Raw genomic sequence first — 24,160 nt, 5'->3', positions numbered from 1 at the left:
AACAAAAGGCCTGGGTGGGTGGCTCGAATGGAAAATGAAATACAGATCCATTCACCCTAATTCCTGGCTTGATCAAAGACACCTTTGCCATGACTGGATATTGTTACCACTGATAGGTGTTCAGTAACCTGTGGGAATTGAGTTTGGTGGTCTCAGTCCATTCCCCACTGGATGTGTATCCACATGACGAAAAGCAGCATAAGGCGCAGCACTTGACACACATACAGCCAAAAAGGCAAGGGAGGGGGGAAGTAGTTAGGAAAATTAATTTTCTTGAGATAGTGCTTCAAGCTCACCCCTGACCCACCTTACCCTACGTGTTCTTTCTAAGGCCATCTCCCCAGCTTCTTGTACCAGCAACATCATTCATCCCTATTTTAAAGTTTAAGCATAACTCCAATATTCTGAAGCTCACTCAGGTTGTACCAGGCAGGACCCTAGCTCCATGAAGAATGTGGGGGTAACAAAGGCAAAACATACAATAGTATTGATTAAAAAACACTAGAAATGTAAGGAGTTTTACCTCACAAATCCCAGAAATTGCTTCAGTCACTGAGAAGGGGGCATTTGGGACTGGACACATCTTCTAAAATCTTGGCTTCAAACATTCAGTGCTGCCCGGGGACTCTCATGCCATTATGGGCATTGTTCTCCAAAAGCTTAGTAGGGTAAAGGGAATGGGGAAATCCCACACGTAGGAACAGAGAATGCTGAGCAGCGAACCACCATGGCAAAGACATCCACTAAATTAATATAACCATTTACTCTTTCACATCTGTGTCCCGATCCCAGATGCTACTTACATAGCAACGCCGAGTCAGCAAGATGTTGAATCAGTTTCTGACACTCAGCTGGCTTTGTGGGTTCCTGTATAATTGTAAGCGGGCTGGATGCAATCACTGGCCTATTCGTCCCCTCAACCAGCAAGCTTTCAACTCTAGTTCCTTCTAAAGATGTAATCTCAAAGTTCAAAAAGCAGCAAGGATTAGTCTCCTAACTCTCACCTCTATGTCTCATCACCACAGGCCCTCAACAGCAGCCCTAGGGGTTTAGGGACCCCTGCAGAAAAATGGTAACACTTCTGGGTGCCAGCAACACTAAGAACATCAGGCTACTCCTTTGTAATGTGGAGGTGGGTGGCAGCAGCAGCATAGCTAACAAATTATGACAGTAATTTATAATCCACCCCCTTTCTCACACAGTAATGGGTTCCAACTTGTGGCCAGCTGTTCTCTTCACAGTAGTTGTCTCCAACTGCCATGGAATCTTCAACGCCCAGTGATCTCACCCCAGCCACAATCTGGGGTAACGCTATTTAGGGGACCTGCTTGGGGGGTTTCTTATTATACACAATAGGAAAAAAAGAAAACAATGCCCCATTCTGAATTTTAACCTTAGGTTTTGTATTTTACTTGAGTTTCTTCGCATCACCTACAGGAGAACAGTCCAAAAGCTTTCCCCTGACAGAAACAAGATTACATTTCTAAACCTCTTGCCTGCCAAGTTAAAAGCAGAAACAAAGAGTCACTTGTAAAAATATTTAATCATGCCCTTCCAGATATCAGTGTATTTTTAACAAACATTTCCAATGCAAATGCATAAAGGATGATGGAATGTAGGAGGAAAATTGGGGATTGACTGACAAAATTCAGACTGCAAAAAGATTGTCAGTAAAAACACTACTCCTCCCCACAGCACCAATTACCACTTACCTTTGGACTGTCTTGTTTAAATAGGTTTGTGCTTGTAGTGGTATCTCTGTGTTTCACTACTAATCCAGCAACAGATGATAAATTCTTTTGGACAAAATGGGTTTCCAAATTCACAAAAATAGACAGACCACCAAATGGCAGCTTCATTTCACTGATGCTGTATACCTACAATAGCCAAAAGTGCTTCTGGCACGCCTACTGCTAAAAATACTATACAAGTTATATGATGCATGTATATATATTTGAAGATTGCAAGGAACGTACACATGACTTTAGGGCTCACAGTTCCCTAAGTCAATGGCACTTAATATACTTTATTAATACAAGCATTTTGTCCTCAGGATCCTCTGGCACTTTGCAGTATTCATTTTTTTAAATTATAGAAAAGCCTTTTACTTCTGAAGATCTTGTATCCAAAAGCCAGAACAGACCTTTAAGTATGGATATAAATTAAAAATCCTTAACTGTCCCACTGTTTCATTTTATAGATGATTGAAATCGTAATTTATCTGAGGTCCAGACGTATTGGACTATCTTGTAGAGATGCAATATTTGTCTGACAGTGACTTCTGCAAATAATCTGGGAAATGGATTAAAGGGTGAAAGTAAGTCAGTTCAGATAATAGTCACCCCCAAGGTTTTTCCTCTTACACCAAGACATCTATTTAGCCTCCCCAGATTCTAACTGACACTAATCAGTAGAACTATTTCTTGCAACTTGTTTGTGAGAATGATCTGTATCAGGATTACCAGGCTAACTACACCTCATACACTTTGAACTTTTTGAGTACACCCCCTCTGGGCCTCAGGCAATTCTCTTTTTCTTGGGGTGAAATCATGTTTCTCTCCTATTCTCAGACCAGGTGCTAGGTGGCAGTAACCTCTGTATCAACTGTGATCACCTTAGGTCTGACTTCGGCTGCCATTCTATTCCCTCTGGGGCAATGACAGTGATAATTAGTGACCAATCAGCTTCTTTAAAGCAAAGTATAATTTATTTAGACCAAAACCATTTCAGATTAAACATTTTAAAAACTATAAATCAGAATAAAGTCCATGCCTATTTTCTCTTAATGCTTACCATTCTGTGAATCTCAGAATCCCCAGTTCCTCTGGGCTCCTTCCTTCCTTGGTTGCTCTATACAGCTTGTCTGCTTAGACAGCTCGCTGATAAGTCAACCCCCCTGCCCACACAAGCTTTTTAACACTAAACTTTTGATCTCTAGTTCCCAGCCTGGCAAAACAAGATTTACGGCATGTTGGAGACTAAATGTAGGATCCCTATGTCTAACACCTGGCCTCAACTGTCCTTTTAGTGTGTATGTAGGTATTCTTATCTGGGAAGTCATTGTATTGCAGTCCTGTACAGTTCCCATTGAATTCCAGCATTATAGGCATATAAAACATTCTACTAAGACCAGTGCAAATTAGCACAATGCTTTCAGACGGCAGTCTTATAACCCAGTACAAAAAAATCATCCCCTCACTGACCTAGTCAGATATACATTGTTCATACCATTATTGCATATCAGTATTCATAGATCAAGATGTAGCAGTTCCTACAGTATTCATAACCATAGTACATATCCACTGCACTGTCAATCTGATTTTGGGAGCTGAGGGACAACAGGAAAGGAGTCCTTATAGGAGTTGAACATATACTGCTTGAAACCAAAGCAAGTCTGTGGCAGCCTAATATATATCTTACAGTTTTATTCTAAGGGCTCATCTACACTTGGAAATTCAATTTTGATAAATTTTCAGATAAGCCCTAAGAAAAAGACTTTGATGCAGGATAGAACTTATTACTGGATAAAGACTTTTTTGGTTTGTGAAAGGCTTGGCTTACAATTCAGAATAAAAGCGTAGTCCATATCAATCAGCTATGAGGAAAAGTATGTAATAACTACAGTGCAAGGGACCCAAAAATTAAGCAAGTCTCTGCCACTCAAGTTTAGTTTATATCAATAACAGGCCTTAATCAGAAGAATGCTGTCTGAAAAATTCAGTACTTTTAAAAGACTTATATTTAATGCAAACAAGATTTTAACTTTTATTTTTCCTTTAACGTGAAAGATTTTTGTAATCTAGAACAAGTAAAAATTTGCTATATTACATACAAAACCAGAAAATTATAATTCAATATTAAAAAGCAGTACAAACACAATATAATGAAAGTTGCAATCCATAGGGAAAAATCTATGCTTCAAATGATTATTGCAAATATAGCCTTGTGTAAAAGGTGAACAGCATGAGAAAAAAAGTCATTTATGCCCCTTTTAATTTCTTTATAAAGTATAAGTGTGGCATGAAAGGTCATTTTTTCTAAGCGTTTTCTTCTTTGCACTAGATATTTAGTTCTTGTCTAGTTTAGAATATTCTGTGGACCACTGGGAGCTAGTAGGATCATGACAATATTACAGTACAAAAGTAGTAAAAATCTTACTGAGAAGTGACTTTTATTCAGACTTTAAAAATTTAATTTTGTTAACACCTACTTAATTCAATCATTCAATGGTTTGGAGAAAACAAATCTTCATTAAAGATTTAATACCCTTGTGCCTTCAGTTAAAGGCAGCTTTCAATATACAGTGCAAATCCTCAAAGATTTCTGGCTGTTGTGGATGGCCCCTTTGACTGTGTCAGACCTCTTACTGGTACTGGTCTTAAGAATCGCATTCTGGCTCACAGAAGTGCTGACTGACTGGGACTCGGAGATAGAAGGTCCCATGGAAGACCATGCTTAATACTTCTATGTCAAAAACCAGCAGAATGAATATATATAAAGCCTTTCAATCCTTCTTTCTATACTGTAAGGAAGGAAAAATGGGTACTATAAAACTTTTCTGCCCTTTGTTTTTTAATAACAATTTTAGAAGAATTGTTATAAAAATCATGCATTTCTAAAAGATTATATAAAAAACCCACCAATTTTTGCATATCATTCTTCAGATTTTTCTGATTTAAGAGGATACTTCCTTATTAAATAATTTTTCATAAAAATCCAAATCTGTGAGGGTTAATGATGGTTTTACAATCTTCAGTGATTTTACAAAATGCTCATGTTTCACACAAGTTGCTTCAAGTCCATTCTCTTGTAATGCCTGCAAAGCAGCCTTAAAAAAAATACAAACAAAAACCACACGATTTAGAGAATTTGAAATGTTTTCAGCTTTATCAGGAGCTCCGACGTTACAAATCGATCTTTTCAAAACTTAAAAATAAAAATGAACTTTATGTCCAGTGTTTCGACACAGTACTGTATGATTCAAGATAAAAAAAACCAATAGGTATACATTACATGAAGTCAATTTATCAGATAATACAAATGTTAGTTTGCCTTCTCTATTCTTCTATTCCAAATTCAGTTAATACTTTTTAACTCACTGCATCCAGTTGATTGGGATAGAAGACATATCCTTGGTCACTTAATTCTTCAGATGTTCTATCTAATCTCCCCCTTCCTCAAGTATTTGTGGACACATGTCTCTTGCCCTAGGCTTTTTCTTCCTGATTTATCGATGTTAATTTCAGCAATAAATTCTATAATGTGTAGTACAAGGAAACAATTTATCTGGATTTTAAGTAAGGCTTTGAAAAGGAAAGCAAGAGGGTAAGTTCTGGAGCAAGTACTAGAGTAGTCCCTTACTCCAACTAACCTGTAAATTTTGTCAAAGAAATCCATCAGGTTTGTTTGGCATCATTTTATTTTTTTTGTAAATTAACCCATGTTGCTTATCATTCACTCTTTTAAATGCTCCCTCTGCTTCAATGAGAGAGTAAACAGAACCCAGCAGATTCTGGTAAATGCAGGTAAGAGGGGTAGAGCCACTTTGGTAGCATGCTCCCAAGATGCTCTCTGATTTTTGGAGGGGCAGGTCTGGAATACAGGAAGAGAAGGCACTCCTCACAGCGTGCTCATCTCCCTACACACTGGATATGTGCCTAGGTTGTTTCTACTAAACAGGAAATAATTTAGGCTCCTTACTTGCATTATTTGAAGGTGTTTTTGAGCACTGTGTGTTTGTCCAAGGATGGGAGCTCTTGACAGGAAGAGAGGGATTAGAACTATCTTTCTGCAGGACTGGATTTACCCTCCTTCCCAAAAATCTAAGTTAGTAAAGTTGCATCATCTGCCTTCTCCATACCATCTGCTGTAGGGAGAGTTTCCAGGCTCCACAAACTATCTGCTTCTTTTGGATGCCTCCACAGGAACAATTTATTCTAAATTTGCACCTAGTTCAACGTCAGTACTAGCAGGTCCCTTATTTACTGGGTGTATTTTATTGGTACAACATATGTTTTTCACTCAGCTGGTATAAATTTTTTCACATCTGTCTTACCCTTTTCATTAAAAATTGAGGAAAAGTACAAATGTCTTAGAATATTCTATAATTTGGCCTCTCTCCATCTAAAGTATTCACTCACAGCTTACTTCACTGATTAAACAAAAAGCTCCTTACCTCCTTGCAGAGATTTTCAATATCGGCTCCAGAAAAGAGTTTGGTTTGAGCTGCTAGGTATTCTAATGACACATCAGAATCTATTGGGATTTTTTCTGTGCAAATTTTCAAAATAGAAAGCCTTCCCTATGATACAAGCACATTACAAAAGACAAAGGACAGTCACTTATGTACTATTTGTTTAGGCCTATTTTCTGCCACCTTTACTCATGTTGACTAGTACTTTACTCTGCAAGTTCTAAACTCAAATATACTACAGTACAGTAACACCACACAATATTCTGCTTGTGATCAATAACTGCCAAGAAACAAAAACTCAGTTTACCACAGAGTAATCATACGATGCATTGAAGGTGGACAGTAAGACAGCAGTTGAAAATATTTACTGGCAAAGCTCAATAATGTATAATCAATAATGAATAATCAATAATCAAACTTGACTTGAATTCTGAACGCTAGCAGTTTGAATGAAAATCTAGTTGGGTTGCCAGGTATCTTACTGGTCTGTAGGACACTAAGATATAGTTTTCCGGCAATATCCTCACTAATTCCAACAATTTTTACATCATCTCACGATTTCTTAAAATCATGAATCACTGGATCTTGCTGCCCTTTTTTTTTTTTTTTGGTTTTCTTTTGTACCTTTGTGCTCCCGCCCCTAAGCTGGTACAGGCTATCTGAAGAACTAGAATGCAAGACAAAGAAAACCACAAAAGAATGTAGAATGCTCAACTATCTATGCTATAAAAAGAAAAGGAGGACTTGTGGTACCATAGAGACTGACACATTTATTAGAGCATAAGCTTTCGTGAGCTACAGCTCACTTCATCAGATGCATCCGATGAAGTGAGCTGTAGCTCACGAAAGCTTATGCTCTAATAAATGCGTCAGTCTCTATGGTGCCACAAGTCCTCCTTTTCTTTTTACGGATACAGACTAACATGGCTGCTACTCTGAAACCTATCCATGCTATGTTGGCTGTTGGTGGTTTTTTTTTTTTTTTTTTAGTAAGGAGTTGGCAATACTATAAGCAGATCTCTCAGCAATGCTTATGGTTAAGGTTGTCTAATACTTTCCATTCTAAGTCACTTTCTTCAATTGCTTACACCTTTACCCACATTTTAACCTTTTGGACTGAAATATTCCATGTTTGCCCTCTGCTTCAGGCTGACTTTTTCTAGCAAGTTTCAGAGAAACAGTTCAGTTTCCAAGAACAAGGCTAGTACAGTAACTCCTCGCTTAACGTTGTAGTTATGTTCCTGAAAGATGCTACTTTAAGCGAAACAAAGTTAAGCAAATCCAATTTCCCCATAAGAATTAATGTAAAAAGTGGGAGGTTAGGTTCCAGGGAATATTTTTTTGCCAGACAAAACTATATTTTATACACACACACACACACACACACAGACAGAGTAAAGTGTTAAACAATTTAATATTGTACACAGCAATGATGATTGTGAAGCTTGACTGAGGTGGTGAATTCAGAGGGTGGAAGAGGGTGGGATATTTCCCAGGGAATGCCTTACTGCTAAATGATGAACTAGCACTCAGCTGAGCCCTCAAGGGTTAACACATTGTTCTTAATGTAGCCTCACTCTCTACAGGGCAGCATGAATGGAGGGAGGTGAGACAGCATGGCAGAGACATACACTATATGTTTGTGTGTGTGTGAGAGAGAGACACTCACATTACCCCTTTAAGTAGACTGACCCCTCTCTAAGTTCACTGCCTTTTTAAGTAGATCAGGAAAGTTGCGACAGCAGCTGCTGCCAGCAAGCTCCTTCTATCCTGAGCCCTGTGGTGTGTGTCCCCCTGCTCCGTGGAGATGCGGGTACAGGAGTGGGGGGGGGGGGCAGGAGCAGGGGGACACCCTGACATTAGCACCCCTCTTCTCTACCCCCCCTGCACAGCAAGAAGGCGGCTCCTGGTAGGAGCTCCAAGGCAGAGGGCAGGAGCAGCACATGGCAGTGGGGGGAGGGACACCTGAACTGCCCAGTAACTGCACACAGGGAACTTAGGGGAGCTGATAGGAGGGCTGGCGGACCACCCTGGTTCCGAGCCCCCACCAGCTCCAACGGGCTGCTCTTTCTGTAAGCAGTGGACAAAGTAGGCAGCAGCCAAATAACATAATAAGGGAGCATTGTGCAACTTGAAACGAGCATATTCTCTAATTGATCAGCAAGCTAACAATGTAACAACGTTAACTGGGATGACTAAGTGAGGAGTTACTGCAATTTAACTGACCTACGCACAGGCAGTTCTGGCACTTCCTAACTTCTGAATGCTTGATTTTGCAAATATATCATCATCAAGCATTCAAAAGTCAGGAAGTGCCAGATATGCCTGTGCCTTGGTCAGAGTGTCTGAAGGGTGTACGTTTTTATATACATTTAAATGCTATTTTATAATCCAGGCTGCTTTCATATTTATTTTAAAAGCTGGACATTTAGTAGTTAATCTTCAGTGCAAACAGTTACCCACTCTTACATACATTATAGTACTATAACTCTTTTTGTTGTTGTTAAGAAACAGTATACCTACAACTTCACACCTCTACTTAAATTTGTGTACAGATTTATAATGCATTACCTTCTGATCTGGAGGTGGAATATAGATGATCTTGTCTAACCTTCCAGGGCGCAACAAGGCATCATCCAACTTGTCTGGTCTATTTGTTGCAGCAACTATCATGACATCTTTGTTCAAAACTTCTTGAAACTCTAGCTTAATGAGATTATATATGCAGCAAATTAGATGGGTATACAGTGTTTTATATGCTTTGGGCTACAGGACAAGTATAATTTGTAAGTGTCAACTAAGAGGAGAAAAAGAGAGGCAATACAATGAATAAATGCATATATCCATATGTAGTCATATTCCTTTTCACTACAAACCTTTCTACTTTGTGTAGGCCAATATACCAATATGTAATACAATGAAGAAGAATCAATATCCATTCTGGTAATGCATATGGAACTTTCTTGTGGTCAGAGTCTAGCAAGATTGCGTGTGTCAGACTGAGTGCAGAGATGATGTAAGATGGTGATGGAGGGTTCTTCAGTATGCCAGAATGGGGGTGAGGATGTAATTTCACCACCTTGAAATCCATTTTAACAGCATAGCAGGAGCATGTTAGCTATGCCCAATGTTGTATGTAAAAGAAAATATTGGGTACTATCAAGAAGCTGACAAAGGCAGCAGAAAGGTAATGTTTTAATCTGTGAAAGCCAATGGTTTAAACTTCTGGAGCACTTTGGCAATAAAATCTACCCTTCTTCCTATATATGCAAGTGTACTTACCTGTCTCTCCTTTTCGTTTTGTTCTTGACAATCACCTTCAAGCTGTAATTTATTTCCTCTTCTCTCTGTGACTTTAACGCCAACACCATCTAATTCATTAAGAAGGACAGAAAGAACCTTCTCTGGGGCACCATGTCCAGTTTTGCAGGCTGATCGAGATCCTAGCATAGAATCAATCTCATCCAGGAATATTATTGCTGGAGTATGTGCTCTTGCTTGGCGAAAAACCTTTTATTGGGTTCGTAAAATAAATTTAAAATGTTGTAATGCATGTATAAGCTCCACCATGTCAACTGAAAACACTAGTTATATATTTTCTATACTTTTACTTAACTAATTCACTTTAAATAAGTATTTATTTACAACACTCAGTGGAGACCAGTCTGGTTTACATTTACTGTATAGCAGACTCTAGGAGCCTAACCTAATACTAAGATAAACCAAAGAACAAAAAGCCATACATAATAGGTAGATTAAAGAAATGAGTTTGAAAAATAACTTAGGGACATATGCTCAGCTGACGTAAATGGCAATAGCTCTTCTGAAGTCAATTGAGCTGTATCCGTTTACACCAGATGAGAATCAGCCCTCAAAGTCTTAAAAAGCAAAAACATAGGAGTGATGGTAACTCAGAGTAACAGCCATGTTAGTCTGTATTCGCAAAAAGAAAAGGGGTACTTGTGAAGTGAACTGTAGCTCACGAAAGCTTATGCGCAAATAAATTGGTTAGTCTCTAAGGTGCCACAAGTACTCCTTTTCTTTTTATAGGAGTGATGAATACTTTATACAAAAATAAGCAAATTATACATCATATGTGATTAAAAACCAAACCTGAGACAAAATCTTCTCTGAATCTCCAACGTAAGGTGAAAAAAGGTCAGCACCACTAACAGAAAGAAAGGAACAATGGCAGCTTGTGGCCACAGCCTTCACCAGAGTGGTTTTGGCACATCCTGGTGGCCCATATAGGAGAATACCCTTTGGCTGACACAGTCCCATTCTCAAAAAAGCCTGAGGAAACTTCATAGGCCATTCAATACTCTGTAAATACAGAAAGGATGAAACATTTGCAGTGATGTATCTACTGACACATTAGCCAGTAAAACTATTGGATACACTACAGCCCTTTACCTTGTTGCATTATCACAGTGGAGATCAATGGACATACTCCAATTTGACCCTCTTTGTTATAAAAGAGATAAGGCAGTGGGTAGGGCATTCTCTGAGAGGGCACATTGGTTGACTAGAACTCACTTTCCCTTTAGTCTGAAATAGCCAAAATGTATAGATTCTAAAGCAGGGGCTGGCAAACTTTTTGGCCTGAGGGCCACATCGGGTTTCCAAAATTGTATGGAGGGCCAGTTAGGGGTGGCTGTGTCTCCCCAAACAGCCAGGCGCGGCCCGGCCCCTGCCCGCTCTCCGATCTCCCCTGCTTCTTGCCCCCTGACAGCCCCCCTAGGACTCCCGCCCCATCCAACCCCACCCCCCCATCCCCGATGGCTCCCCTAGGACTCCTTCCCCATCCACACCCCACTCTTCCTGTCTCCTGACTGCCCCTGGGCCCCCTGCCCCTAACTACCTCCTGCTGCCCCATCCAACCCCTCCTCTCATTCCTGACTGCCCCCCTGGGACTCCTGCCCCATCCAAACCCCTCCTTTTCCCTGTCCCCTGACTGCCCCCGGAACCCCTGCCCCTGACTGCCCCCCGCCACCACATCCAACCCCCCCTCCTTCCTGGCTGCCCCCCCAGGACGCCGCTCCCATTCAACCCCCCTCTGTTCCCCGCCCTCTGACTGCCCTGACCCCATCCACACCCTGTCCCCTGACTACCACCCCAGACTCCCCTGCCCTCTATCCAACTCCCCTGCCTGGAGCACCGGTGGCTGGCGGTGCTGCAGCCCTGCCACCCAGAGCACCAGGACAGGCAGCCGCGCCACCTGGCTGGAGCCAGCCACCCCACCGCGCAGCACAGAGCAACGGGTCAGGCTGCGGCTCTGCAGTTGCGCTGCCATCCAGAGCATTGCGCCGGCAGCGCAGTGAGCTGAGGCTGCGGGGGAACAGCAGGGGAGGGGCTGGGGGCTAGCCTCCTTGGCCAGGAGCTCAGGGGCTGGGCAGGAGGGTCGCCCAGGCCGTAGTTTGCCCACCACTGCCCTAAAGGGTTGAGGGTAGTTGGAATGAGATGGGCATATGCTGAAGCAGTAACTGCCCTCTACTGGCTGATGTGTTAATTTGCTATGGTATGCTCCTGGGTGATATATTGAGATTGTAAATTTAATTACACAAAGTGCTAGAGCCTGTGTATAGGCAATTTTAGTTTGATTTAAGAAAATACAAAAATGTGTTTTAATATTTTAAAGTAGTTAGGAATAAAATTTTAAATATGAATTAAAGACCGATGCAATTCCCATAAGAACACTTTTCAATACTGCACCATATAGAACAGTTTGAGGTAGACGGGAGAAATTATAGTTTTGTTTAAATGTATTCTGCACTCTACCTGTTTTAACTTTAATTTTACATCTTCAAGACCACCAATTTGTTCCCATGTAACGGGTTTAAAGTCAGTTAGTCCAACACTGCTTCGAAAGGAAGATGGCTGAATTTTTTTAAAAGCTTCATGGAAGTCTGCCAGGTTAATCAACATGTGAACTGAATCCTGAAGAAATACACAAAGAACAAATACAAAAGGAAAGCACTGTTTCTCCTTTGCGTTATTAATAATTTACATAGCTCCATTAGATGTCCACAGAATTTTTACAATTTGTCAAATGTAACTGACAAAGAAGAGAACCCCTATACTAAAGAGTTTATGTATGACAGACAAGTACAAACACATACCAATAAAATAGTGTGCATTCATTGTGGCTGGATACATTTTTTGTTATGGCACAGGGCTGGCCTGTAAGAAACTGATGTTTGAGAGAGTATCTTTGATTTTCTCCTAAATCTACTCTACTTCCACCATATGGGACTCTAGTGAGGGAAGCTGCTGATAAACCCAGGGTTTAGGGTCACTACATACAGGATTCCTAGTTCTCTCTCAAATATGAGACAATGGTCCCCATTTACTCACGTACCTGTTCCAGTAAATACAGCAGAATGCATTTAGATCGACTATATGGGCCAAAGGCATTAACATAACCCAGTCACTGTCCAACATTAAACAGTGTTAAATAAGGTCTGGGGTTTGCTATACATAGACCTCAGCCTGTTTAGTACCCTGGCACATACTCCATTAAAAATCCTTTTAACCCTTAACAAAAGAAAGGAAAAACAGTTAAAGCATTTGAAATGTAAAATATTACATAAGGCTTTCATTTTAACAGCATCTCTTGCTCCCTTTACTTTTAGCTGGAGAAAGTCTTCAGATGGAGAATACCCTTTTTTGACAGTCTTTTAGATGATATCAAAGATGGCAATAACTGTCCTTTTGGGGAAAACAGAAGTTAGTTGAGATGGGCTGGAGCTGCTGTTCTTGAAGTTGGATCCCACCATCGCGTCTGGGATTCAGCTGGAGTTGATATAGGTGATGATGGCATATGGGTCCCTCTCTCTGGCCCAGATCAGGGTCCCAGGAAATAATAGGGATGATAGCCATTATGGTGAAGCTTGTTCTAGTAACTAATTATTCTTCACAAAGTCTCTTTCTTTAAAGACCCACAAAGGAAACTGTGTGGAAAATAGCCCATCCATTCATTATTTTGTCCACCAATTAGGCCTACTTTCTGACATACCAATTCTGGTCTGTTGATTTCTGGTTTCATACTTTTCTTGTTTACTAAGCATGATCTTAATACAGTCCTTGAGTTCTATTAGTAGGCCTTTTTGTTTGGACTAATTCCGTCTGTTTCCTATTCATAACTTTTCCCATCAAAATTTGTTGTTATAGGCTACTGTGATCTCTTATGAATTTCCATGTCCTTTTTAGAGTTAAGCTCACAACTAGGGTAAATTTGTAGTCCCAACCACCACAACATATCTCCTCACCTCAAACATTCTATAGAATACAGGCTTGCAAAGATCTTGGATTATGGATCTATTTTTCATCCTCAGTTCATGCTAAATTTCGTCAAAGGCCAGGCTGATCCCTGGTATTGTTCAATGTTCTCCATATTCTTCTGGTCTACATTAGCAAACTCTAGCCATAATTCACCACCAATGCAGTTCCTCAAATGACATCTGAGGTAGAAGCTTTAAGGTAGACAGGACTCAGGTGTTTCCTACCATGTCACCTAAAAATGCCCCACATGAGTCCTGTCTACACAACTAGTAGCTTCCATTGTTGCTACCATCAATGATGACTTAGGGTTACCGAGTTTGTTAGTATAGCCAGGGGTTCTCAGGACAAATTTTTTAGTGGCCTCAGAGTGCGGCCACCAACTCTTGCTGGTGGCCGCTGTTAAAATTTTAACTAAAATTCCTAATTAAGTTTAGGAAAGAGAAATAAATATACACATATACATGTCCAAATCATTCCAATTTATTTATGTTGAGATTTTTTGCAGACTCAATAACAAAAATAATGTACACTTGTCTCTATTCTTTATTGGAACTAAACAGAACAGAAACATGTTCTTGTCTTTTTTCTTCTTGTTTATTGTGTGCTTTGGGTTGCTTTTTTAAAGACTTTCTGGCTAGTGAGTCTGCTGCTGTGAAAAGTGATATTAACAAACATACAAATAGCACTTTTCACAGCAGAAGACTTACTCAGCGCTGGCAAGCCCAGGACAAATTAAGCCCTGAATAGGTAGGTGGGTACGGTGGCAGTGGGGGCCAGAGGAATGGGGAGAACGAATGGAGCAGCAGTGGGGAATGGATGGGACACCAGGGAAGGTGGGGAACTCACTAGCAGCCTGCTCCTCCAGAATTTCTCTCTCCAGAAGGGAGCAGGACCCAACCCCTGCTGGCAGTCTCAGGGGAGGGGCCACTGCTTTGCGGCAAGAAAAGCCCCTGGTGGCCATATGTGGCTGGTGGCTGCATTTGAAAAATGCTGGATAGATACAGCTCTACAGGCAGAGCATGAATCTGAGGGACACTGTATTCTCCACATCATAGTGGAAAAATTCAGCACAGGGCTAAAAACCCCACTGTCTGCGAGCTATTGGACCTTCTTCCTTCCCTCCAGTGGAGAGTTTCCTGCAGCCTGGCAAGCTACCCCCTATATTATGTTTGCTGAAGTCTACAGATTTCATAATAAAACTTAATAAGCTGCACTTTGCAGAGGAGTTGGCAGCGTACACAGCACAGAGGTCAGCAATTTGGTTTATTTTTTCTTTGTCCATCTTTTGACAGAAGGGCTGCTTCTGTCAGGGCTACTGGGCTCAACTTTATTTTAATGATCATTTTCAGTTTTTGTACAGGATACATGGTGATGGAGGTTCTATAAATAAAATGTTCCCCTGTTATCACCACCTGGGGAGGAGGGTAAAGTGCTCCAGCATCTCCCATAGATTCTACGATTCCAGAGATATTCTGGATCTCGATCTCACAGAAGCACTCCTTGACTTCTTTTCTGCCCCTCCACTCCACCTTGATGAACAAGGGAGCAATCAAAGCCTTTGCTCCCCTTCTCCTAGCAGTCCTGACTGAGGGGGAAGAAAGATTAACAAATAATGCTTCCCTGAGACCTAGATCTACAACATCCCAGAAACATTACTGCAGCACAGTAGGGAATTGTAACTATTCTCTTCTGGCCAATATGTTCATGCAATATTAGACACACAAAATAAGTCTCTATTTGTGCAAACCACAACACAAACTACTAAATCACTCACCTTATTAAGGAACAGAATTTTATATACATTGCCTGTAGCTTATAGAAGAGACCTTAGGTGGAAAAATGTATACAATTTGCTCTTCAATTAAAAACAAAACAAAACAAAACTTACATTCTCTCCCTTGTACAACACTAAAAAGCTCATGGAGAGAATAAAGATATTCCACATCACCTTTTCACTCAAGGAAATGGCAGTCACTTGATGACTGGATTGAAAGACAGAAGCAAAGCTTATAATTACATCTATAACATGTTTTCTAGCTTATCTGAATATTATTTGAATATTCTCATCCCTGAATTATTCATTTTATATATTAAAGTAGAGTGATATTAGTGTGGAAAAAGTGATAAATGTGAATAATGACATCTTTCTGGTTTAATCTGACTCCTTACCAAACAGCTGTGGAGGACAGCCTGCATAGCAGCTTCTCTGCAGAGTGCTGTAAGATCAGCTCCAACATATCCAGTTGTCATTTCTGCTAGGTTAATCAAATCAACATCAGTGGAAATAGGCATATTAGAAGTAATCAACTGTAGAATAGACCTTCTCTGTTTAAGTGTTGGTGTCCCAATGATAACCTAAAATAAATACAATAAATGGAAATTTATCAGTGTTTTGCTATATTTCTCTCTCACTCTTTAGCCTTAGGTAAGTCACTTGTGTTGTCTGTATCTTAGACTCCCTCATGCAAATTCTCCTCTTTTCACATTGTTTCACAAGGGACTAATTAATGGCTCTATAACTCTGAAAATATAAAGCACTATATGAGTACTTTTCATTTACACTTATTTAATTTTCCAGGTTAGTAGCATTTCAACAAATAGATGTTTTATAAAAGAATGCCACCTAGTGTCTAAAGTCATATTTGAAAGATGAATCAAAAGAAGATTTAACAGTGAAATAATTATTTCCTTTCAACATAAGAACACAAAAGCCTAGTGCAGTGGTTCCCAAACTTGTTCCACTGCTTGTGCGGGGAAAGCCCCTGGTGGGCCGGGCCGGTTTGTTTACCTGCGGCGTCCACAGGTTCGGCCGATCCCAGCTCCCAGTGGCCGCGGTTTGCTGCTCCAGGCCAATGGGAGCTGCTGGAAGCGGCAGCCAGTAGGTCCCTTGGCCCACGCTGCTTCCAGCAGCTCCCATTAGCCTGGAGCAGCGAACCGCGGCCACTGGGAGCCAAGATCGGCCAAACTTGCGGACGTGGCAGGTAAACAAACCGGCGCAGTCCACCAGGGGCTCTCCCTGCACAAGCGGCGGAACAAGTTTGGGAACCACTAGCCTAGTGATAACACTTTTCTATTTAAAAACTGTACAGGACACAAATCAGATTAAAAAAACCCAAGGAGAACGATTAATCTGTGCCCTGTTAAATAAAGCTAATCGCTATAAAATTAAGTAACACATGGAATAAACAAAGAAAATATGACTGCACAAAAATGTAATTGAGTAGCACAAAAAAGGACCAACAAGCCCATAACTATAAAACTGAGTAGAGAATGTGCATAAATTATTGAAAACCTGCTAAAATATTATCAAAATTGTGTATTTCACTTGTTAATAATGCTGTCCAATCCTGAAAATTTAGATAAAAGTGTGAATGCAGTACAGAAGAATTTATTAAATTTGAATTGACTGGGATAATCTTTCTGAATTACTGATATTAGGCCATGATCCTGGAATAGACCCTTGCATCGAGTTTGTTGCAGGTTCAAGGTTTTAGTGAGTACACAGACAGACAATAAAGGAAACAAGGATGCATCACTTTGCTGACTGTATTTTTTGTCAATTTATTTTGACAACTGTAAGTTAGTATTTGATGTCTGAGAGAGATCCTAAAACACAAGCAAAGGTGATATATTTTGTAAAAATAATCAAATTAGTACATTAACTAAAATGAGCTCTCACTAGAGCACTCTGCTATTAAATCTTTCATGCGAGGGGCAAAAGGTGTCAATTTTGTGTGTGAATTACCATGGTTGTACCTGAACATCGCCACTTTATGCACAGTCCAAAGAGTCCCTAGAATGTACTACTTTTACATTTTAGAAGTAGATTTAGTGCTTACGAAAGGTGCCACTAACTGACAGAAGTTAGTCTTGTCTATCTTAATACATTATTGCTAATACTGTCCGCTCTTGCTACCACCAGCCAGCTCAGCTCATTGCTCCCAGCCAGGTCTACACTAGAAGATTTACTGGTACAACTCCTAGTCTAGATACAATTTATACTGGCAAAAAAGTACTTTTGCAGTCGAACTTATACCAGTTCAACAAGCAAAATGATGAACAGCAAAAGTACTTTTATGCTGCATAACTGCACGTACACTAGGGTTTTTGCAAGTACAGAAAGGTTGTTAAAATAATTCACAACTATAACCAATTTTGTTGATAATATGAGTGTAGACCTAGCCTCAGTTAATCAAGTTTCATTTGCATGGCATCTGATATCATAGGACTACTAATTCAGCAGGTGTCCATTGAGACTTCCTAGAAAAACAGGGTATAGATTCAGATTATAAAGCCACTGTGATCATCCAGTCTAACCTCCTGTATAACGCAGGCTTCTTACAGGACTTCCCTGAATTCATGTTTGAACTGAAGCAGTTCATTCAGAAAAATGTCCATATCTTGATCCAAAAATTTCCAGTGATGGGAGAATCCACAAAAATTTTGATAAGTTGTGTCAATGATTACCCCTGACTGTTAAAAATGTATGCCTTACTTCCAGTCTGAAAGTCAATTTCCAGACACTGGATCATTTTATGCCCTTGTCTCCTAGATGGAAGAGCCCCCCCTTTTTTTGGGCCATGTAGAAGCTCATAGATGGCAATCACCCCTTAACCTCACTTTGTTAAGATAAGAAGATTGAGCTACTGGACTTTATCACTATAAAGCATATTTTCCAATCCTTTAATCATTCTGGTAGCTCCTTTCTGAACCCCTTCCAATTTATTAACATCTTTCTGAAATTGTGGACACCAAAACTTCAGTATTCCACAAGGAGTTGCACCACTGCAAATTACAGAAATAACTTCCCTATTCATATTCAATATTCCTGTTTATACATCAAAGGATTGCATTAACCCTTTTGGCCACTGTCATACCAGGAGTTTGTGTTCAGCTGATTATCTACCATGACCCCCAGTCTTTTTCAGCTACTGCTTCCCAAGATAGGGTCCTCCATTCTGTAAACATGGCCCTGGTTATTTATTCCTAGATATATAATTTTACATTTGGCTGTATTAGAAAAACCTCGTACTGCTTGCTTGTGTCCATCTTACCATGCAATCCAGAGCAATTACCTGTCCTCTGCATTATTTATAATTCTCCCAACTTTTATGTCAGCTACAAATTTTATCAGTGACAACATGAACCAACCCCTGTGAGACCCACTAGAAATAAACCTGATCGACCACGATTCCCCATTTACAGGTTTCATAATGTAATTGTCAGCTAGCCAGTTTAATCCATTTAATGTGCGCCATGTTAATTTTGTACCATTCTAGTTTTTTTTATCAAAATGTTTTGTGGTACAGTTAAATGCCTTACATCAGTTTAAGTTCATGTTTAGTAATATAACCTTTAATCAATGATATAAAAAGCAAGAAGGGGAAAAAACTCTCAAAGCATCATTATAAAGCAGCAAAAAGGTAACTTTCTTCTCCTTTGTAGGTCACTGATCTACAGTGAGAAATAGGGCATCAAACCCAATCAGCCGACATGACACTGCAGAACACTATCACTAGGCCCTTCTTCAGCAATTTTTCAATAGAAGAAAGATAAATGGTATTAAAGCATTAGAACAAAACATGAGGAACAGGCTATGCTCACCTCTCGGTCAAATCTACCATGCCTCCTCAGTGCAGGATCTAAGGCATCAGGCCTGTTTGTCGCTGCCATGATGACCATCTCATTTTCACTGCCTATGCCGTCCATAAGTGTTAACAATTGAGCAACAATACGATTTTCAGAGATGCTGTTTGAACTTCCCCGTTTAGGGCATAAAGAGTCAATTTCATCAATAAAGAGAATGGTTGGTCCCTCAGTGGACAATTCCCTGCCTTGTTCAAAAACTCTTCGCAAATTCTCTTCACTTTCTCCAGGCCTTGAGCCATATATAGCTGGACCACTAATGAAAAGCAAATATGCCCCCACTTCCCTTGCAACTGCCTTTACGAGAAGAGTCTTCCCCACACCTGGAGGGCCCACCAACAGTACTCCACTACGGACAGAAAGACCCAACTTCTTGAAGGTTTTGGGAAAACGTAAAGGCAAAACAATCATCTCTTTCAAAGAGCTGCCCAAATCATCCATTCCTGCAACTGAAATTTGTGCAGTGTCCTTTGACAAGTGTCTGTACCATTCTAAAGTGACTACCTCCTTAATGTTTATATTAGTTTTGGGAGCTATCAGGCCAGCTTGTTCTGTCGAAGCATCTACAGCCAGTATTTCAACACACACCACTGGATTTCCAGGAATTGGGGAAGCAGTAACAACATGGTGAAGAGAAACATACACATTTCTCAGTAGCTCTTTGACTGTCTCCTGTAGTGTTCCTTCTGGGGTGGATTTTTTCACAGTAAGGTTCTTAAGGACCACTTTCACGGTTACTTTTCTCAACCGGTGGCAGGCCAAAAGCTTCAAGTGACAGACACTCAGGGTGAGACCTTTCAACTTGCTTGCAGCTAAGCCTGAAGTTTTGCATTTCAGATCAAGCTGCAGGTAACCATCAGCCAAATCATTTCTGGGCCAGGCGGTGCACAAACAGCAGCCACCAGGAACCGTGATCCTAAGTGGGGACCCGAGCCTGGCTCCCAGAGAGGATAACGTGGCAGGTCCCATCCTGCATCTTTGTGTGCCTTCGTCCCCTGGGTCTAGGGGGAGCAGCTTCAGGAGAGCAGCCGCCATAGCCGATATTACACAGGGGTGACGGCGAAACACGTGCAAAGCGAGCCCCCTCGCCACCACAGCCGGCCGCCGACGTAAGGGCGAGGATCTTACGTGTGCACGGCACCCTGTGGCCAAGGGCGCTCACTCTCCAACGCGACCCCTCAAACCACCCGCCCCCGCGGGGAGCTGGCCAGGGGGCACTCCCCACGCACACGGAGGCTGCACTGGTGTCCCGTCCACCCCCCGGAACATACAGGGGAGCCCCCAGCCAGGCACAGGCAGCTCGCTGCCCCCAGACCCGCCGCCCCCACGCCTGACAAGCCCGGGGATGGCGGAGCGCGCCCCCCCCCCGTTATATCGTTACAGGCGGGAATGGAAGAGCTGGGCGGGTTCTCGAGCCCACCAGAGACCAGGGCACGTCGCGGGAGCAGAGCTGCGGGGCAGCCGCAGTCGAGCGGCTGAGCAGGTCTCTCGCAATGAGGAGACGCGCTCGGCCTGGGGCCGACCGGTCGCTCACCAGCGCCAGGAAAACATTGGCTTCTACCGCCTCCGAGCTATTGAGCATGCGTCCTGTCTGCGTCACCGCCTCGCGCATGCGCCGAGCCGCACCGCCTCAGCCTCCGCCCTGCTAGGGAGCCGCCACCGCTGCGCGCCGGAGTGGCATGGGGAAGGGTGGCTGTGTGTGCTGCCGTTTAACGCGCCCTCCCGGCAGCTAACGGGACTTCCCGCTCTGCTTCGCTCTCCTGTTGGCCCCAAACACGAGCCCTGGCATGCCTGTACCCCGCCACCCCCTCAACACCCCCGTGGCAGTGAGAGACGTGCCCCCGGGGAGTGCCTCTCCTCGCTCGCCCCGCTGACACACCCCTCAAATGACCTCCCTGCCTCGATCCCCCGGTGGGGATCCTGTGCCCAAAGAGCAGCCCCTGCTGTGTGAGAATCGCCTCCCCTAGTGCGCCGCAGGGTGAGAGCTCGCCTCCACCCTTCAGAGGGGCGCTTTGTACCTCAAGCCCCCCCGGCTGGGGTTAGACCTCACTCACTTCCAGTGCCCCCTCAGTCTGTCCCCATGCACTCTGGAGGGTAGGGCAACGCATTTACCAACGCCTTCGCTCATGGTTTCTGGGTCAGAGCAGCTTTAGTTCCAGCTTCAGGGAAGTGGGAAGCCATCCAGATGTCTGGAAGCTGAAGGTAGAGGTAAATAGTACATCATAATGAGTCCAGTAATTAATAATGCAAAGCACATAAGATATATATTAAAGAGAAGAAGAATACATCGCTGACTAGGAAATAACTGACTGTTTAAAGGGAATCGATTCTCTAGCCTTCTGCTCTACCAATTATTTATTTTTATTCATAGGTCTTATGAAAAGGTATCTAGGCTTGATAGAATCCAAACTAAAAGCATGCTCCTGCGAACTTCAGTCTGTCAGTAGCTTCATAATGTTCCATAAGGCTACTCTTGTGAGTAAAGATATACTTAGAAGGAACGGGGCCTAAAATATAAAACAATATTTAAAAAATCATCTCGACCAAATGCTTGGCCAGATAGAAACTGGGATTTGCAGCATACCCTAAAGGCAACCAGCACTGTAATTCTGCAGACCCACTCTGTTATGTGGGAATTCTTGATGGAGAAAGTCCTGTACTAGCCCAGTCCTGACTGAACCGAGTGACTAAATCCAAAGTAATTTCAGTGGCTTTGGATCAGGCCCTCTGAACAGACCTGCCTCAGCTAACTGTAAATGTTAGGCAGGAACATAGTATGAAAGGTGATGGCTAAGGCAGGAGAAGTACAGCATCTTCTCCCAGTTATTGTGGGAAACTGGGAAGCTTTCCCCTTCTAATTAATTCTTGCTTGAGTAGTCCCACCTACTCTCTCTTGCACTTTTTTCTTTTTCAGTTCCTGATCAAATCCCCTCATTTGTCTTTATCTTATTTTCTGTCCCCCTTTTGTCTTTTTTGTATCAGTTCGAGCATTTTTTCATAGCAGACTTTTCAATGCAAGTATGTACAAATATTTTTTATGTCGTGCAGATCTACTACTTGAAAAGTGAGCCATTTGCTGTGAGTCCGATTGCCAGGTTGGCAGGCCAGGAACTGTCTGAAGCTTGCATTCAAAGAGGTAATATTTTTAAGCCCAGCCTTTTAAAAAACATCCTGCGGGGGGGGGGGGGGGGGAAGGGGAAGGTTTCTGAAGGAACATCATATTTGAACATGAACTTCTTTGAGTCCATATTCAATTAAGAAAAACAAACAAAATATTCCATTTAAAACGGCAACAGACCTAGTTCTGAGATGGAGAGATTTCCAAATTGGCAGTGGCAGATCCTCTGCTTGGTGTTAAAAGGTTGTGTTTAGGAAAAAAAGAGCATATTTGAAACCAGGCACTATGGCCTGTGTTCAAATATAGTTGCTCTTTAGAACAGACTTCTTGTAACATCTGGAAACTCTGATTTCTGATGACAAAGAAAAACATCTGCAAACTCTAATCTCTAGTGGCAAAGAGTTCCAAATAACAATTGTTAAAATTGTTGACTTTGGCTGCTATTCACTTTAGTGGGAGCAAGGTCAGGCCCTTTCTTGTTGATTTTTGAATGATGTGTGCATGGATGGGACGCTTTATTTGTTTCCATTAAAATTTTAACACTGAAAATGCATGCGTCGCTATACTATGTGGAAAACTGGGTAATGGGAATTACATTCAGTTAGTAAAACAATATCATAATAATGTTTTATTTATGTTAAAGAGTCTAGAAAAGAAGGAGAAGATGGAGAGAAAAGACGGGGGAAAATCCTCAACTAGCCAACCAACCAAAAACAAAATAAACAAAAATCCCCTCATTTGTTGCTGTTCCCATACCGTAAGTCATGATGGTTTTGGGTTTAATTAAAAATCTATACGTATATATCGACAGATAACCAAGGTCTGTCACTACCATCCACTACAGTTGTGTCTCATCGATGGTTCTTAACCAAGATCAATATTAGTATGACTGCAGCTCCATACATGACATACCTTATGAAAAGAGGAACCCTTGGTCTGTGTCCTTTTGAGCAAGACTTCCAAATCAGGGTTGTTTCCTTATTTTGGGATGGCCTATGAAAAATCTCCCAAGCAATGGTCTAAGACTTACATAGCCTTATTAAAGCCAGAGAGAGAGAGAATAGCATATTAAAACAAATGAAACAGTTTGCATAACATACCACACTCTACAACATTCAGGAAGGGAAGAGCACTTTTGTTTTAGTTCAGTGAATAAAATATATCTTTCATTTTCTCAGAGACTTTCTTCTTCCTGTCTGTTTCTCAGCCTGCTACTTATTCAGATAGTATTCCATAGACACCCAGTGGGCTCTGTGTTCCAGTAATCTTGTTCCTCTTATTCTCCTTCCTCCTGATTAAATCTTCATAGAATCATAGAACTGGGAGGGACCTCGAAAGTTATCTAGTCCAGTCCCCTGCACTTGTGGCAGGACTAAGTATTATCTAGACCATTTCTTACAGATGTTTGGAGATTTTTAAGAGTAGGTTAGACAATGATGGAGACTCCACAACTTCCCTGGGAAATTTATTCCAGTGCTTAACCATCCTGACAGTTAGGAAGTTTTTCCTAATGTCCAGCCTAAGCCTCCCTTGTCAATTCATTTGCTACTCAAGGTGTTTACAGAGTTCATTTTTGTGTCTAACAAATAAACCAGATTTTAAAATCTTTAAATAGTACAGTTTTGATGTAATGTGATAATTTGTCACTTTTGTCTTTCCATCCACTCTGTCCTACACTTTGCTGTTGCATCCTGTTTTTATTTAGGCTCTTGATCTCGCAATTGGAGCTTCATGGGAGGACCACCTTGTTTCTCTGGACCCCCATTCAAGCCTTGGGCTCCAGTTGTGTAACAAACTCCATGAGGGTGCAGGGGTTATGGCTGAAGATGTGGAGCTGTGACTGGTAAAAAGATTCTAGGTCTCCAAGTGCTTAGGAATATACTATAGAGCACTGAAAATTTGGAGCAAAATAGCTAATATTT

The 24,160-nt window shown here is 41.5% G+C and overlaps 1 protein-coding gene and 1 long non-coding RNA gene across 5 annotated transcripts; one reads left to right on the top strand and one right to left on the bottom strand.

Moving 5' to 3' along the window:
• Nucleotides 1-1,242: 1,242 nt before the first annotated feature.
• On the bottom strand, nucleotides 1,243-20,389 carry AFG2B (AFG2 AAA ATPase homolog B). 4 transcript variants are annotated; one of them, XM_073303978.1, is made up of 9 exons: nucleotides 19,079-20,389; nucleotides 15,644-15,829; nucleotides 11,972-12,130; nucleotides 10,307-10,516; nucleotides 9,476-9,703; nucleotides 8,765-8,899; nucleotides 6,176-6,301; nucleotides 4,641-4,828; nucleotides 1,243-2,292 (listed from the first exon to the last, which is right to left on the bottom strand). In XM_073303978.1, the coding sequence occupies exons 1-8, from the start codon at nucleotides 20,153-20,155 to the stop codon at nucleotides 4,676-4,678; spliced, it is 2,274 nt and encodes a 757-aa protein (XP_073160079.1). In that variant the 5' UTR covers nucleotides 20,156-20,389; the 3' UTR covers nucleotides 1,243-2,292; nucleotides 4,641-4,675. The 4 variants fall into 4 exon arrangements, with proteins under 4 accessions (XP_073160079.1, XP_073160078.1, XP_073160081.1 ...); XM_073303977.1 differs by having other exon boundaries at nucleotides 1,243-4,828; XM_073303980.1 differs by lacking the exon at nucleotides 1,243-2,292 and having other exon boundaries at nucleotides 4,745-4,971.
• A 392-nt stretch (nucleotides 20,390-20,781) lies between these two features.
• On the top strand, nucleotides 20,782-23,350 carry LOC140894971 (uncharacterized). The gene is made up of 3 exons (XR_012154014.1): nucleotides 20,782-21,328; nucleotides 22,169-22,256; nucleotides 22,882-23,350. It is a non-coding gene; the product is annotated as an uncharacterized lncRNA (long non-coding RNA).
• The last annotated feature ends 810 nt before the right edge of the window (nucleotides 23,351-24,160 follow it).

This window comes from Lepidochelys kempii, chromosome 10 (genome assembly GCF_965140265.1).
Source record: "Lepidochelys kempii isolate rLepKem1 chromosome 10, rLepKem1.hap2, whole genome shotgun sequence".
Classification (NCBI taxonomy): Eukaryota; Metazoa; Chordata; order Testudines; family Cheloniidae; genus Lepidochelys; species Lepidochelys kempii.
Note: the sequence above shows the minus strand (reverse complement) of the source record. Positions and strands in the feature narration are given on the sequence as shown.

Excerpts from the sequence above, each read along its gene's own strand:
- AFG2B (XM_073303977.1), bottom strand. The coding sequence starts at position 20,155 with ATGGCGGCTGCTCTCCTGAAGCTGCTCCCCCTAGACCCAGGGGACGAA. Across the intron at positions 15,830-19,078 it reads ATGGTAGATTTGACCGAGAG|GTTATCATTGGGACACCAAC; the intron begins GTGAGCATAGCC and ends TATTTATTTTAG. Across the intron at positions 8,900-9,475 it reads AAAACGAAAAGGAGAGACAG|CTAGAGTTTCAAGAAGTTTT; the intron begins GTAAGTACACTT and ends AATCTCATTAAG.